At 36.7% G+C, this 16,137-nt stretch overlaps 1 protein-coding gene across 1 annotated transcript in view; it reads left to right on the top strand.

Moving 5' to 3' along the window:
• The window catches only part of COL6A5 (collagen type VI alpha 5 chain), a 97,003-nt gene extending 95,612 nt beyond the window's left edge, over positions 1-1,391 (top strand). The window contains exon 38 of the mRNA XM_057739842.1: positions 1,224-1,391. Coding sequence (XP_057595825.1) covers positions 1,224-1,324 — 101 coding nt within the window. The 3' untranslated portion in view covers positions 1,325-1,391. The remainder of the gene's footprint in view (positions 1-1,223) is intronic.
• Positions 1,392-16,137: the final 14,746 nt, after the last annotated feature.

Here is a 16,137-nt window from a genome sequence, read left to right as displayed (position 1 = left end):
GTCTAGGTGTAAGTAGGAGGCAATGAGAAAACCACAGAGAAAATCCCAGGTCCTAGTGACCTTGAGCTCTGCTGTCCCACTGTCAAGGTCTTTGTCAGAAAGTGAAAAATGTCTTTGAACCCCAATCTGTGAGTGTTTACTATATGCCAAGTTGTTTAAAGGATTGTATCCTTTAATCCTCAGGCCAGCCCTCAAAGGAAAGTAGTAGTATTCCCATTTTACAAGTGAGAAAACTGAGGTTCAGAGACATTAACTCATTGCTCAAAATCTGACAGTTAATAGTCGGCAAATTCTAGACTCAGTCCTATGCATTCTGACCCCAGAGCTGTGCTCTTGTCCATTAAACTATACTTCAATTACTAAAGCCTTAATGAAATATTACAGTGGTATCACTGTAATAGATAATACCCCACTCCCACCACCCTCCACCTACTCCAAGGACTTCTGTTTTATCTCGTCACTGGAAATCAACTTTGGTTCTGACTTGAACTCTTAAGAGCCATGGGGACAAATCTGTTCTAGAGCCTCTGTCTCAGACAGCTGGCTCGGGCACAGCCAGACAAGGGCTTTAAGGGTGTCTTTTCACAGTCGGCATTTGAGAGAGGCTGCCCAGTCTCTGTCCATGTGCTGTAATTCTAGACATGGTTGCAGTAGCAAACCTAAGAGCTGGTAGCATCAAGCAAGTCCTGACCTGTGCCGGGAATTAGGAGTGTAGCAGAGGCCACCCTGAATGGTTGTTCTATAACTCCTGCAAGTTTAATGGGGAATCAGAGGGGGCAGATTTTCTGGGACTCATAAAGCCTAGGGCTCCTGGAACCCTCAAAATCTTGGCACTCTGATTTTATATTTAGTGGCAAGCTTGTCACTTGCAAAAAAATGATACCTTTTTCCAACCTCAAGATAAATAGGGTGGACAATTTCAATAGTCTTCTAGAAATATCATCCTTAGAGGGAGAGAAACAGATGATATAATGTATTAAGAGATATCCTTGAATTATATCACAAGCCTGTGACACAGCATGAGATGTTTTGACTCAATCACTGCCATGTCTCATTGACTTTGCCAATGAGGTATTGCAAAGTCAGGAGGCACATACTTCTGAGTCTCTTATAAAATTAACTTGCTTTAGGAAACACCTCCAACTACAGGAAAAGATTAACTGACTTTAGATGACAGACTGTGGAAGGGTAAAATTTAGACTAACTGCCTGCTCTCTCTCCAGGTTCCATCAACAAATATCCCCCTGCAGATATGAGACCCAAATGTGTTAACATCACCTCTCCCAACCCAGAGAATGATGGCACAGAAAACACTGTATTGTGAGTGGACAAACTCACAGTTTGAATAATACTACCACTGGAAACAATCCTTGAGTAAATAATTTGAAATAAACGGCATTTTAGTTTTCAGGATGCAAGTTTGGTTGTGGAGTGTGTGTGTGTGTGTGTGTGTGTGTTTTAAATGTTCCTGATTTGTGACAAAACCACAGATCTGGTGTTAATAGCACATAGAATATGATGCATATTAGAAGCAACCATGTTTCTATTTCTGTAGCTTCTATGACAAAAAGAGGCCCCTATTAATACCTTATTAGTAACACTATATAATCATTCAAATATTTCAAAACATAAAACTTATAACATCAAAGGTTAGATGTAATAGTTTAGATCAGAAGAAAAAGATGAAAAAGAAAAACTCACAAAGGAGCGACCAAAACATTTGCCGTTTCAAAGACAGAACCCGTACAGAGACTGGCAGGAAGAATTCTTTGAAGTTTGATTTTTGCAAAGTCCAACCCTGAGTACTCAGTAAAAATTCAGTGATGAAAATAATGTTGGTTTGGAGCCCTGAACCATGGGCACAAATGTCAAAGTCTCATTTCCCTCTGGAATTTTAGAAAGCTGCCCCTCAAGTCACATCTCATCCACTGTTGCACTATTCCAATAACATGCATAAAACTGATGCCTGTCATATTATCTGGCTGTATCTACATGGAATATTGAAAGGGACTTGGTGAACACATTCTTTGTCACTTTTCTCTGTCACCTCAGACTTCTTCCTGAGGTATAGGAAATAGAGATGGAGAACTGTGAGCCTTTGGGTGAATTCGAATCCCAGCAGAAGCATTTCTTTGAATTAGGGAATAGTCATAGTAACAGTTCTGGGACCACCACCGATTTGAACCAGAGGTTATACATATTCTTTCCAACTGGGAAACTGAGGATGAAAGACAAGGAAGAGGCACATTCGGAAGAAATTACAGCTCCAGTAAATGACAGACGAGATGAAAAAGGTAACCTTGAGTGCAGTAGAGTTGACAACGCTGAAATACTTTTGTTTGTTTGGATTTTCCCTGGTAGAAAAGGAGCAATGAGAACGTGGGGACAAACAGAGATGGTAGAATAGAGAGGTTTATCATCTAGGGCTGCCCCCAAAACAAGGTGGCAAGAGAGATAAAACTTCAGAAGAGCAAAAGGGAGCCACTGGTGTTGACAAAACCAGAACTAGATATAAGTGCCTGGGGTGGGTCAAGGAATAGAAACATAAGAGGGACAAGAGGAAGGACCACAGGTCCCGGGGAAGCAGGAGGAGCCCTGCATTCTTGTGGAGATGGGAGCGGAGAGGAACTGAGTGACAGGCCTTGGAATTTGAACACTCAGGGTCTGCTTTCTCCCTTGGTGACCAGGGCTTTCCTGGTCTGAGATGTAGGCTCCTGACTGAGCCCCAACGCAGTGAAGCTTGGAGAGGACAAGGCTGCTGTAGTTCTGAGATCTCTGTGCCCTTCTTAGGCTGCATGGGGCAGTGGCTGTGGGTGTACAGCTAAAGAGAAAATAAGAGGTGGAGGAGAGGCCGCCATAACTGGTTCAAGGGCAGCTGTTCATAATCTCTGCTGTGTACCAAAATCATGGGAGAAGTTATTTTAAAATAAATATTCCTGGGTATCTACTAAAGCTGAAAATATGCATATCCTGTGACCCAACAATCTTACCTTGATGTATATACCCAACAGAAAAATATATATTCACTAAGGGTCAGGTCCTAGAATGTTCATAATAGAACTATTTGTAGTGGCCTCAAAGTGGGAACAAAAATGCCCAATAGCAGGTATGATAAATGTTGATGTGGGTTATACAATAAAACACTATGTATGTATGTAGTATGTAAGTAAAATACTATATAAGTATGTATACTTCATATATGTACACAAATAATGTATATTGTTATAGTATATACTATATAATGTATGTATATACTCTATAGATTATGTATACATTGCATATATATAGTAAAGTACTATATATATACAATGTATGTATACATCACATACATATACATATATACAATGTATATTATGTGTTATATATTATATATACTATATATTAGATATGGGTATACTTGTAGATATAGATAGCATATAGAGTATAATAAAATCAGCAAAATTATGGAAAACAAGAGATGAGGATACAGGAAATTTGAAAAATATAGACAGGAGAGAAGGTTAAGATGTAAGAAAAGGAAGGATAAATATAAATATGATGAAATATCTGGTCTGGTCAAGAAGGACTGAGCCTACTTTGGCCTCAGGATGACGTGAGCCCATACTATCTCTCTCTCCCACTGATTGCAGCTGAAAACTCTGGACAAAACACAAAAAGCAGCTACTTAAGGACTCTGAAAAGTAAACAGAAGCAGCAATTGTGAAAGGGCATGAGTTCACCATTTTCCTTTCTCTTTTCTTTTGTGCCTTTGTGCAGAACCCCAGTCCTGGAGCTGCATGGTGGCCCTAGAGCGGGTGGCTTAAACTCAGTAGAAACCCCATACTTCTGGCCAGAAGAACTAGGAAAGAGCTCCTTATGTGTCAAAGATCATGAAAGAAATCCCCCTCCCTTTTTTTCTTCTTTTCTCTCTTGGTTTTGCTCTAAGGGTAGGCTCCAGTTTGGAGCTGAGTAGAAGGCTAGACAGCTAAAATTAAAGAGAAACCCTATCTTAGGGGGCACAGTAACCTAGAGAAGAGGCCCTGTTGGTCAGCATGTGGGGGTAGCCTCAGAGAAGAGAGCTGGAGGAAGGGGTTCTCTAATTTTAATGATGGGAACAACATAAATCCCAGTTTCTCCCCTAAGCTGTACATGGATGGGAAAGACTCAAAAATGGGATAGCAAAGGCTTTGGACACTAAACTGAGATTGGAACCACTACCCACAGAAAGAGAGACATTGACTTCTGAACCTAGCACATTGATTGTCTGCTTAAAAAGTTAAAAAGTTCTACAGAGAATTATAATAGACCTAGAGTCTATAAAATGTAACATTCAAAGAAGATGTGGTACACACACACACATACACACACACACATATATACCAGAATATTACTTAGCCATAATAAAGAATGAAATAATGTCATTTGCAGCAACATGGAGGGACCAAGAGATTATTATACTAAGTGAAGTAAGCCAGATAAAGACAAATATTATATGATACCACTTATATGTGAAATCTAAGGAAAAAAAGTTACAAATGAACTTACTTACAAAACAGAAATAGACCCACAGACACAGAAAACAAACTTACAGTTACCAAAGGGGAAAGGGAGGGAGAGAGATAAATTAGCAGTTTGTGATTAACATATATACACTACTATATATAAAATAGATAACCAACAAGGATCTATTGTATAGCACTAGAAACTATACTCAATATTTTATAATAACCTATAAGGGAAAAGAATCTGAAAAAGAATATACATATATGTATATATGTATATTTATATGTATATATAATTGAATCACTGTGATGTACACCTGAAATTAATACAACATTGTAAATCAACTATACTTCAATAAAAAAATATATATATTTAAAAACCAAGATGCTTCAAACCAAAAAAAAATGTTTTTTCAGAATACAATCCAAAATTATGTGACATAATAGAGAACAAGTAGATGTGAATAGTATTCAAAGGAAAAGACAACAGATGCCAACTTTCAAATTGACTCAGATGTTTCAATTATCAGACAAAGACATTAAAGCAGCTATTACAACTGTGTTCCATGAAACAAATGTAAAAAGCTTGAACAGAAGGATAGACATTCTCAGCAGAGACAGAGATTACAAAAAAGAACCAAAAAGAAGTTTTAGAAGTAAAAAATACATTATCCGAAAGTTTTAAAAATTCCCTGGGTGAGCTCTAGCAGAGTGAAGATGACAGAGGAAAGAGTCAGTGAATTTCAGGGTAGATTAATTACATGATCTGAAGAGAGAAAGGACATTGAAAAAAGTGAACAGAGCCTTGGAGAATTGAGGAATAATATCAAAAGTGTCCAGCATTTGTTTCACTGGGATTCTAGAAGGAAAGTAGAAAAAGATTCACTAAGAAAAACATTTTTGAGGAAATAATGGCAAAAAATTCCCAAGTTGGTAAAAGACATAATGTTACAGATTTTAAAAGCTCAAAGAAAACGCTGCTCAGACATATCATAATCAAACTGCTGAAAACAGAAGATAACGAAACAATCTGGAAGCAGCTAGAGAAAAACGACATGTTACAAAAGAAAGGAACAATTATTGAAATGGCTGTAGATTTCTCATCAGAAGCCATGGAGGCCAAATGACAGTAGAACACCATTTTTTCTTTAAAGTGTTGAATTAAAAGAACTGTGAACACAGAATTTTATACCCAATGAAAAAAGCTGTCCAGAGTGAAGACATAATAAAGACATTTCCAGATAAAGAAAAACTAAGAGAATTTGTTGTCAACATATCTATTCTAAAGGACAACTCCGATAGGAGGAAATTGGAGTGAGGTCAATTCACTGGTGACTGGATGGGGGAGAGGACGTATTGGAGAGGTGACACCGAGGAAGGGACACAGTGAGAAATTAAGTAGGGGCTGGAAGGGAGGCTGGTTGAGTAGGGGAAAGTGGCAGACACCAGTGTAGTACAGAGCTCTATGTCTATAAGGCAACCTCATAAACATAATTTCATTGGATCCCCTCCAAAAGTGGGAGACAGGAATTAATATCCTTCCTATGCAGACGGAGAAACTGAAACTCAGAGAGGTCAGTGCTTTACTTGGACTTGACTGTGGTATGGCAACTCCTGATTCAGTGTGCTTTCCCAACATTGGAGGAAGGAATCGGGGTAAATTAAAGATAGATAGGGTGGGTATAAGAGAAGATGTCGGATCTAGTTCTAGAACCTGGCCCCCTGCATTGGGAGTGCAGAGCCTTAGCCACTGGATCACCAGCAAAGTCCCTATGCATCCAATTTTTTTAAGCTTTTTAATGGAGTATAATTGCTTTACACTGTTTTGCCAGTTTTTGCTGTACAACAAAGTGAATCAGCTGTATTTATACATATATCCCCATATCCCCTCCCTCCCACGAATCCTTCCCACCCTTCCTATCCCACCCCTCTAAATTATCACCAGTCATCTAGTTGATCTCCCTGTGTTATGCAGCAGCTTCACACTAGCTATCTATTTTACATTTGGTAGTGTATATATGTCAATGCTACTCTAAGACCCAGCACAACAAAATAAATAAATAAATAAATTTTAAAAAATGGTTCCATACATCTAGGGAAATTAACATATAGCATAAACGATATTACCATACAGGAGTAAAAGATTATTTATATTTTGGTCAGACATTGCTAATAACCATCTGCAAGAAAGAAAAGGAGACTTCTACCTTTTACTGTATAAAAATTTTTAACTGGAAACAGACTTACAGATATTGAAAACAAACTTACAGTTTCCCCTTTGGTAACATGGGGGTGGGATAAATCAGGAGCTTGGTATTAACAAGCATATACTACTATATATAAAATAGATAACAAACAAGGACCTACTGTATAGCACAGGGAACTCTACTCAATATTCTGTGATAACATATATGAGAAAAGAATCTGAAAAAGAATGAATATATGTATATGTATAACTGAATCACTCAGCTTTACACCTGAAACTAACACAACATTGTAAATCAACTATACTTCTATAAAATTTTTTTAATTAAAAAAAAAAGAGAAGATCAGTCATCTCAGACTGACATAACATATACTATAGACTGGGTGGTTTGGACAGCAGAAATTTATTTTCTCACAATTCTGGAGGCTGGCAAGTCTGAGATCAGGGAACGAGCCAATTTGGTTCATGGTGAGAGCTCTCTTCCTGGCTTGCAGACAGCCACCTTCTTCCTGTGTCCTCACATGGTGGAGAGTCCTGGTGTCTCTTCCTCTTATAATTACACCACTTCCATCAGACCAGGCCTCCACCATGACCTCATTTATCCTTAATCACCTCCTTAAAGGCCTTACTTCCAATATGGTCACACGGGGGGTACGGTTTCTGTATGAATGTGATGGGACACAATCTCTTCCATAACAGGGGATATACTTAACAATGTAAGCATGGGAAAGAACCCTATAAATCTGCATTTCTTTAACCTGTCTATATGTTATAATCAGCTGGATATTTGCTAACACTTCCATAATCCAACCCACACTCCGCATCAGTTAAATCACATTCTCTGGGATTGAGACACAGCTATCCATATTTTTTAGAAGCTGCACAGGTGATTCTAGTGTGCATACAAGTTTGGAAAACAGTGCTATAAATACTGATTGAATCAGTTCTGTTAGATATTTCAAGGTAGTTTTTGGCTGAAAATGATAAGCTCATTAGGATCAAAAGGATTATTATCACATGAGCATTGCCAATACTTTTCTTATTTATTTTCCTTTCTCATAATTTCTCTCCTTCAAAATGTTTCTCCACTTTTATATTTAATTATATATCACACATATAGAAGTGGGTGGTAGCTTTAATCATTTCCCTCAGAGAGTTCTAGCCGACAGCTTGATTTGGTGACTTGGACAGCCCTGGTCCTTGAAGTCAGTCTGAGTCTTTTCAGAAAATCTGATTTTGGCTTCCTTCTTAGAATTATGGGAAGTTAGAATTTGATTGGAATTGTTTTAGAAATCTCAGGGTTGTACTATATCTTTTCACAGACAAGGAAATGGAAGCTGCAGACATCTGAAGTCTTCCCAAAGAACATTCACAGCATCTAGTCCAATACTCTTTTGTCACAATTATTCATACTCTATAATTATGTTTATAGAACACAAGTTCACCTTAAAGCTTGAAAAGGAGATAATAAAACCTGCCTCTGGGTTGTTGAAAAGTTGGAAATGATACCTATGAAGCTCAGAATACACACTGTGCTGGGCACATAATCAACAAGCTTATCCCTCTATGAATTATCTGTCTGGTAATATGTTTGACAATTAAAAATAGAAATTCATTGTGAAGAACAATCAGTGTTTACACTGCTTTGCTTAGCTTTTGTTTTCCCAAAGAGAGTGAGCTTTTCTTTTCACCTTTTTAATGTACATTTTAAAAAATGTAACTGTATTTGTTTTATCATTATGCTAACCCAGGGCTTGTTTCTTAGCCTTTATTTTTCCATCATCAGGTACAGTCTTTCTCAAAATGTGGTTCCTGGAGCAAGAACATCAACATCACCTAGGAACTCATCAGAAATGCAAATTTTCAGATTCCACCAAAGATCAACTGAGTCAGAATCTTGGGTTGGGGTCCTCCAGATGATTTTGATGCGAGCTAGAGTTTGCCAACCACTGACCTAATGTATAGATATTGAGCCTAAATTAGTCTTCCTAAAGGGAGGGTCCTGTCACTAGATATTAGAAGTATTTGGAAAAAATCATTTTTCTGTAAAACACTAATAAGTACGTGTCCTTTTGCAGGACTTCTCAGTGACTTTAATGGTTTTATGTTCATTGTGATTCTGAGAGATGGGCTAATAGTACAACCAATGTGACCACAGCATTTTTGTATCAGGGAGCATCTTATTGGGTGCATGTTTTATAGAAACCACTTTGGGAAACAGTAGTTTAAAGAGTGAATCCAGAGGTCACACATGGATTCGAATCTTATTTCTGCAGTTACTGGTCTTTTGATCTTGGGCATATCATTTTGCCTCTCTGAGTTTCCATTTCTCTACCTGGGGATAATAGTAGAGCCTAATGAGTCTAAAATGAGCAGTAAATGAATGTAAAGTGCTTCAGATGCAGTTTGCCTAGAGTAAAAGCCTAATAAGTGTTAGCTATTGTTTAAGGTGGTGATGATGATGGTGATGGCCATGGTGGAAAGAAGGCCAAACTGAGAATGAGGAGTTCCAGATGCTAGTTTTGGTTCTGTCACTAAATAGCTTTGTGTTCATAAAAAGTCACCTGATTGCCTGGTCCTCAACTTTATTGTTTAAGGAGGCACTTGGGCAAGGCTAGTGTTTTTTATACTTGGGGATACTGGGGGACATGCAAAGACTTTCAAATGCATGGATTTCTAAAAACTAGTACTAAAGGACTCTATCTACCTGAGAATGTTTTTGTCTGAAGAATCATGGAGGTCTCCTTTCCTGCACCCCTTTTACAGGTGCTCCTCACATCATGCAAAAAATAATGGCATATTTCTCAGCCATTCTAAATCTTTTTATGGCACTTTTCCCAGATGTATAACCCTCTTAGGGAAGCACACGATGGGGGGCATGTTGTCAAACAAAGTGTCATTTTAAATACTGAATCTGTAGGCCTCCTTTAAGCCATGTAAGAAGTCAGGTCTTTCCCATCTGTACATGTTTCTGTTACAGAAGAAGTGTACTGCTAGATCTTGGGTATTTGAATTCATATTTGGATATTCTGAATTCAGATATGTTATAGCATGAGTGTGATTGGAGTTATAGTAAATTCCACTCAGTAATCTGGCCTGTTCCATTTCCCATGTCTTGTCAAGGGATGCATCTCTTCTGAGTGAGAATTCTGTGAGATTGATGTAAAGAGAGCACTCAAGAGAAATATTGATGGAGAGCAATCATGGTTTCATCAGACCAAAGAATCATAGCAAAGCCTTGATCATTTAAGTATCTCAGGATGAAATCTCAGGATGTCTTAACAGAGACCCTTAGTAACATACTCATTTCAATTGGAAGAAGAAATCAGAGTCTTTCTAAGGCAGAAATCAGTTTTCCAGTAAGGACTAGTTGATTGGTCTTACAATAAATACTAGTTCTGCCAATGAGGTTATATGGGGATATGTCAGTTCACTTTATAAAGTGAATGAGCTAAGCTGCAACTTCAAAATTCTGAAGAAAAAATATATAAAACAGATTGTAAGAAATATTATTTTATCAAAGAGTATAATAATAGTACCCATGTCCAATGTACTTATTTATTATGTAACTGGAGGTCTGTACCTCTTAAATCCCCTTTATCCCTTCCAGCTACCACCCATTTGTTCTCTGTATCTGAGTCTATTTTCATTTTGTTTTCTTTGTTTATTTTCATTTTTAGATTCCACATATAAGTGAGATCATGTGGTATTCATCTTTGACTCATTTTACTTAGCATAATAATCTCTAGATCCATCCGTGTTGTCACAAATGACAAGGTTTCATTTTTATGACTAATATTCCATTCTCTCTCTCTCTCTCTAGATAGAGAGATGATAGCTAGATATAGATAGATAGATAGACAGACAGACAGACACATAGATAGATAGACAGACACATACCAAATCTACTTTATCCATTCTTTCATCGGTAGACACATAGGTTTCTTCCATATCTAGGCTATTGTAAATAGTGGTGCATTGAACATTGGCATGTGTGTATCTTTTTGAATTAGTGTTTTGTTTTCTTTGAGTAAATAGCAAGAAGTGAAGTTTCTGGGTTTTATGGCAGTTCTATTTTTAATTTTCTGAGGAACATCCATACTGTTTTCCACAGTGGCTGCAACAATTTACAATCCCACTGAAAGTGCACGTTTTCCTTTTACTCCACATCCTCACCAAAGCTTGTTATTTTTTGACTTTTTGATTATAGCATGGTATCTCATTGTGGTTTTGACTTACATTTCACTGATGATTAGTGATGTTGAGCATTTTTTCATGTGTCTGTTGGTAATCTGTAAGTCTTTGGGAAAATGTGTATATGGGTCCTCTGCCCATTTTTTCATTGAGTTGTTTGGTTTTTTGATGTTGAGTTGTGTAACTTCTTTGCTTATTTGTATATTAACCTCTTATTGGATGTACCCTTTGCAAATATCTTCTCCCATTTGGTAGGTTGCCTTTTTGTTTTGTTGATGATTTCCTTAACTGTGCAAAAGGTTTTTTAGTTTCATGAACACCCATTTTTTTATTTTTGCTTTTGTTTCTCTTGCTAAAGTGTCAATCCTTAAGGAAAGCATACAGCCCATGTTTTCTTCTAGGAGTTGCATAGTTTCACATCTTAGTTAAGTCTTTAATCCATTTGAATTTATTTTTTTATGGTGTGAGAAAGCAGTCCAGTTTGATTCTTTTGCATGTAGCTATACAATTTCCCAACACTATGTATTGAAGAAACTGTCTTTTCTCCATTGTGTATTCTTGTCTCCTTCTCTGTAGATCAACTGACCATATAAGTATAGGCTTATTACTAGGCTCTCTATTCTGTTCCATTGATCTCTATGTATATTTTATACCAGCATCATACTATTTTGATTACTGTAGCTTTGTAATATAGTTTGAAATCAGAGCACATGATACCTCCAGCTTTGTTCTTCTTTCTCAAGATTGTTTTGGCTATTTAGGGTCTTTGGGGTTTCCATACAAATTTTAGAATTACTTGTTCTAATTCTGTGAAAAGTGCCATTTGTATTTTGTTAGAGATTGCATTGAATCTGTAGATTGTCTTATGTAATATAGTCATTTTAACAATATTAATTCCTCTAATCTATAAGCACGGTATATCTTTCCACTACTTATATCATCTTCAATTTCTTTCAGAAATATCTTATAGTTTTCCAAGTACAAGTCTTTTACTTCATTGCTTAAATTTATTCCTAAGTATTTTTTGGTGCAATTGTAAATGTGATTGTTTTCTTAATTTCTCTTTTGGATAGTTTGCTAGTATATAGAAATGCAACAGATTTATGTATATTTATTTTCTATCCTGCAACTTTACTGAATTTATTTATTGGTCCCAATAGTTATGTGTGTGTGTGTGTGTGTGTGTGTGTGTGTATGTGTGTGTGTGTGTGTGTGTGTGATTTCTTAAGGGTTTCTATATATCATATCGTGTCATCTGCAAGTGGTTACAGTTTTACTTCCTCCTTTCCAATTTGGATGCCTTTTATTTATTTTTCTTGTCTGATTGCTATAGCTAGGATTTCCACTACTATATTGAATAGAAGTGGCAAGAATGTGCATCCCTGTCTTTTTCCTGATCTTAGAGGAAAAGTTCTGTTTTTCTCTGTTGACTATGATGTCAGCTATAGGTTTATAATATATGTCTTTTATTATGTTGATATATGTTTTCTTTCTGGAGAGTTTTTATTATAAATGGATTTCAAATTTTTTCAGAAGCCTTTTCTGCATCTCTTGAGATGATCATATGATTTTTATTCTTCAGTTGTTAATCTGTTGTGTCACATTAATTGATTTGCAGATGTTGAACAGTACTTGCATCACAGGAATCAATTCCACTTTATCATGGCACATGATCTTTTTATGTGTTATTAAATTTGGTTTGCTAATTTTGTGTTGAGGATTTTTGCATCTATGTTATCAATGATGTTGGCCTATAATATCTCTTTTGTGTGTCATCTTTGTCTGTCCAGTTTTGGTATTTAAGTTATGCTGGCCTCATAGTTGTGAAAAATCTTTTCTGCTAGTCTTCACGTCATTTTCATAGATAGTTGTTCTATAAATATTTGTAATATTGGTGTGCCTGGTGGCAGGAGAGGAGATGAGCTCAGAGTCTTCCTATTCCACCATCTTGACCACACCTCTCATTTACTTTATAACTGGAGGTTTGTACCACTTAACCTCCTTCACCTATTTCTGCTACCCTGGCCCAAGAACCACTAGCTTGTTCTCTGTATCTATGAGTCTGTTTATGTTTTATTATGTTTGTTCATTTGTTTGGTTTTTTAGATTCCACATAAAAGTAAAATCATATGGTATATTTAAATGAATAATGGTGGTATCCGATCACTGTGATGTTTAGATTCCATTGGGTAAATGAAGAGAGGAGAAATATGGAAGTTTTATTTTTAAATGTCAGTTTCTACCATATGTTACAAATTACATCCTTCACAACTATTTAAACTCATAATTTTAAAAAATTAGATAACTTTAAAATATGCAAGGCAAGAGTACATGTTTATTTTCCTTTGAGGTGAATACGTAAGCAAAAGTGTGTGAAGACAAGTAGGTGAGATGGTCTTTCAGAACCTGTCTTGCAATGGGTTCCCCAGAGCCAACCCTGAGATGGGGATTCATATGCATGTGACGTATGGAGATGGCACTCGCTCAGGGGAGAATCAGAAGGAAAGGGGGGCAGCAAGACAGGGAAGGGGTGGAAGCAAACAAATGTGTCATCTCAAAAAAGTGCCACAGAGGGCAGCTTCAGCTGGCTCCTTCCAGGCACTCAGATGTGTAAGTTGTGCTATAGAGTCGTCCTGACCGGAGGCTGTCTTACTCCTTCATAGATCATTGATTGGTCAAGGGCTGCCTTGAACTCCGAGGTACTCAAACTCTATGTGGTTAAAGCCACTGTAGTAGCTGGACGTCAGCCCTCCAAAGAATAGTATATGATGATGCTGGAAGCCAAAGCTCATATGGGGGTGATCGGGGAGGAGTGGGGAAGAGGGATAGGAGGGGAAGGAATGTTGTCCTAGAAATTAATGCTAAAGAAAAAAAAAGATCGGAGGGATTCTGGGCAGAGTCCTTCTAGTTCTGCACATTCCTTCTAGCTCTGAATCGGTGATACCAGCCACTAAATATGCTATTCATCAAATTTCAGATCATCAGTGTAGCAGTATTTTCCCAGAACTGAAGAAGTATATCTACAGTTCTACTTACATGTTGCTCATTTATATCTATTATCACATCACTCTTTTATTATAACTATTGAAAATGACAAAACTATGCATGTTTTCTTCTTTTGTGTCATAAAAAAGAACAGACTCTAAAGGGAACTTTTAAAACAAACGCAGTGACATTAAGAGCAACACATATTTTTGTTTTGCAGATGGTGAGGACACAAGATAATCAAAGCAGAAAAGAATATGGCTCCACTGACATGAGTAATTCTATGTGGTTTTAACCAGGAAGTATAAATCATCTATTAGAGGTAGAGTGGTAAGTGGTAGGAATTTTTCATGGAAATAGTTGGCAAATAACATGCTAAATTTGTTCTGTTTTAAATCTGAGAGAAAGACTTCTCTGAGTGAAGAAAACAATGGGAAAATCCAAGAAACTAGGAATGATTTCATTTCTCCTGAGAATTGGGACAACTGACCTTCAAGAATTAACTGAATCCTGTCTTTGACAACCCTGTACAAGCCATCAGTTGCAATGATGTACCTGCCTAAAGGATATTTTTGTCATAATTTTTTATCACATCTGTATCTCAAATTGGACTCTAGTAAAAAAGGATTTAGAATTAGAATTTCATTAGAATGTCTTCTATTTAGAGAAATAGAAACCCATGCCCATGTCTTCATTTCTGGTATGAGCCTAGTGCTGCATTTAGCACCGATTGCCCTGCAAAACCCACCTGTTCAGCTGCTCCCATTACAGGCAATGCTTGCTCTTTCCAGGACATTTACAAAACAATGGAATTTGTAAGGAAAAAAAAGTGAGATGAGGCTAATTGTATAAACTGCTATTTTGTGCTGTGATCATCTGTTTTATGTTTTAGCAGGCTTTGCTCCATGTGTACTTGATTTTTGCTGCAAACAAAACAAAACATTATGGAAAAGCATGAATCTGACCAGAACTATTCTTGGGAATTACAATGTCAGCAAGAGACAAGTTCTAAAATAAAGGCATGTCTGACATAGGCACTTGTTCTGTTCATTTTTACTTAACTGTAGTCCAACTTAGACCCATTAGAACACCAGTACAAGATTAAACATATTTGGAAAAGATACATAAAATGTAAAATAAGTCAATAGTGAATTGATTTTTAAAATTACTCAATTTGGTTAAGGCAACAAGTTATTACCAAATCAATGAGTATATGTTGTATATTTTAAAAGTGACTATGTTAAGGGAGTGATACCAAAGGCAACTATATACTTTTTCTATAATTCTCTTTAACATTACTCATGTGTTTGAATAATTTTTAAATAATCCAATCAACTAATTCCAGGTTGTCAAATTTTTTATGGGAGCCATTTATTGCTCTCTGGGAAGTTCTAAAGCAAACTCTACTCATTTAATAAACTTTTATTTTTCCCTAAGAGTACATCAGATCCCTAAATCAGAAAGTAACATGGGTTACCAAGAATGTGAGGCCAACTATGGAGGACAATATAGAGGTTCCTTAAAAAACTAAAAATAGAGCTACCATATGACCCAGCAATCCCACTCTTGGGCATATATCTGGAGAAAAACATAATTCAAAAAGACACATGCACTCCAATGTTCATAGCAACACTATTTACAATAGCCAGGACATAGAAGTAACCTAAATGTCCATCAACAAATAAATGGATAAAGGAGATGTGGCATACAGATACACTGGATACTACTCACTTACATGTAGAGTCTTAAAAAAATGATACACATGAACTTATGTACAAAACAGAAACAGACCCACAGACATAATAAACAAACTTATGGTTACCAAGGAGGGAAGGAAGGGGGAGGGATAAATTAGGAGTTTGGGATTAACAGATACACACTACTGTATAAAAAATAGATAACAAACAAGGACCTACTGTATAGCACAGGGAACTATACTCAATCTTTTATAATAACCTATAAAGGAAAAGAATATGAAAAAGAATACACACATACATACATATACATACATACATATATTATGTGTATATAACGGAATCACTTTGCTGTACAACTGAAACTAACACAACGTAAATCAAGTATACTTTAATTAAAAAAAAAAAGAACATGAGGCCAGAGAAACTCACACTGTGCTGATGGGCGTGTGAATTGTCCTGCCTCTGAACAGCATCCTCAGCTGTGTCTGGTTAGGTCGATGATGCACATGTCCTACAACCCAGCAACCCCACACTAGATCTACATGCCTATAGAAGCTCTCACACAGGTACCCAA

The sequence above is a fragment of the Hippopotamus amphibius genome, chromosome 6 (assembly GCF_030028045.1).
Source record: "Hippopotamus amphibius kiboko isolate mHipAmp2 chromosome 6, mHipAmp2.hap2, whole genome shotgun sequence".
Taxonomy (NCBI): domain Eukaryota; kingdom Metazoa; phylum Chordata; class Mammalia; order Artiodactyla; family Hippopotamidae; genus Hippopotamus; species Hippopotamus amphibius.
This window is presented reverse-complemented; position numbering and strand designations above follow the sequence as displayed.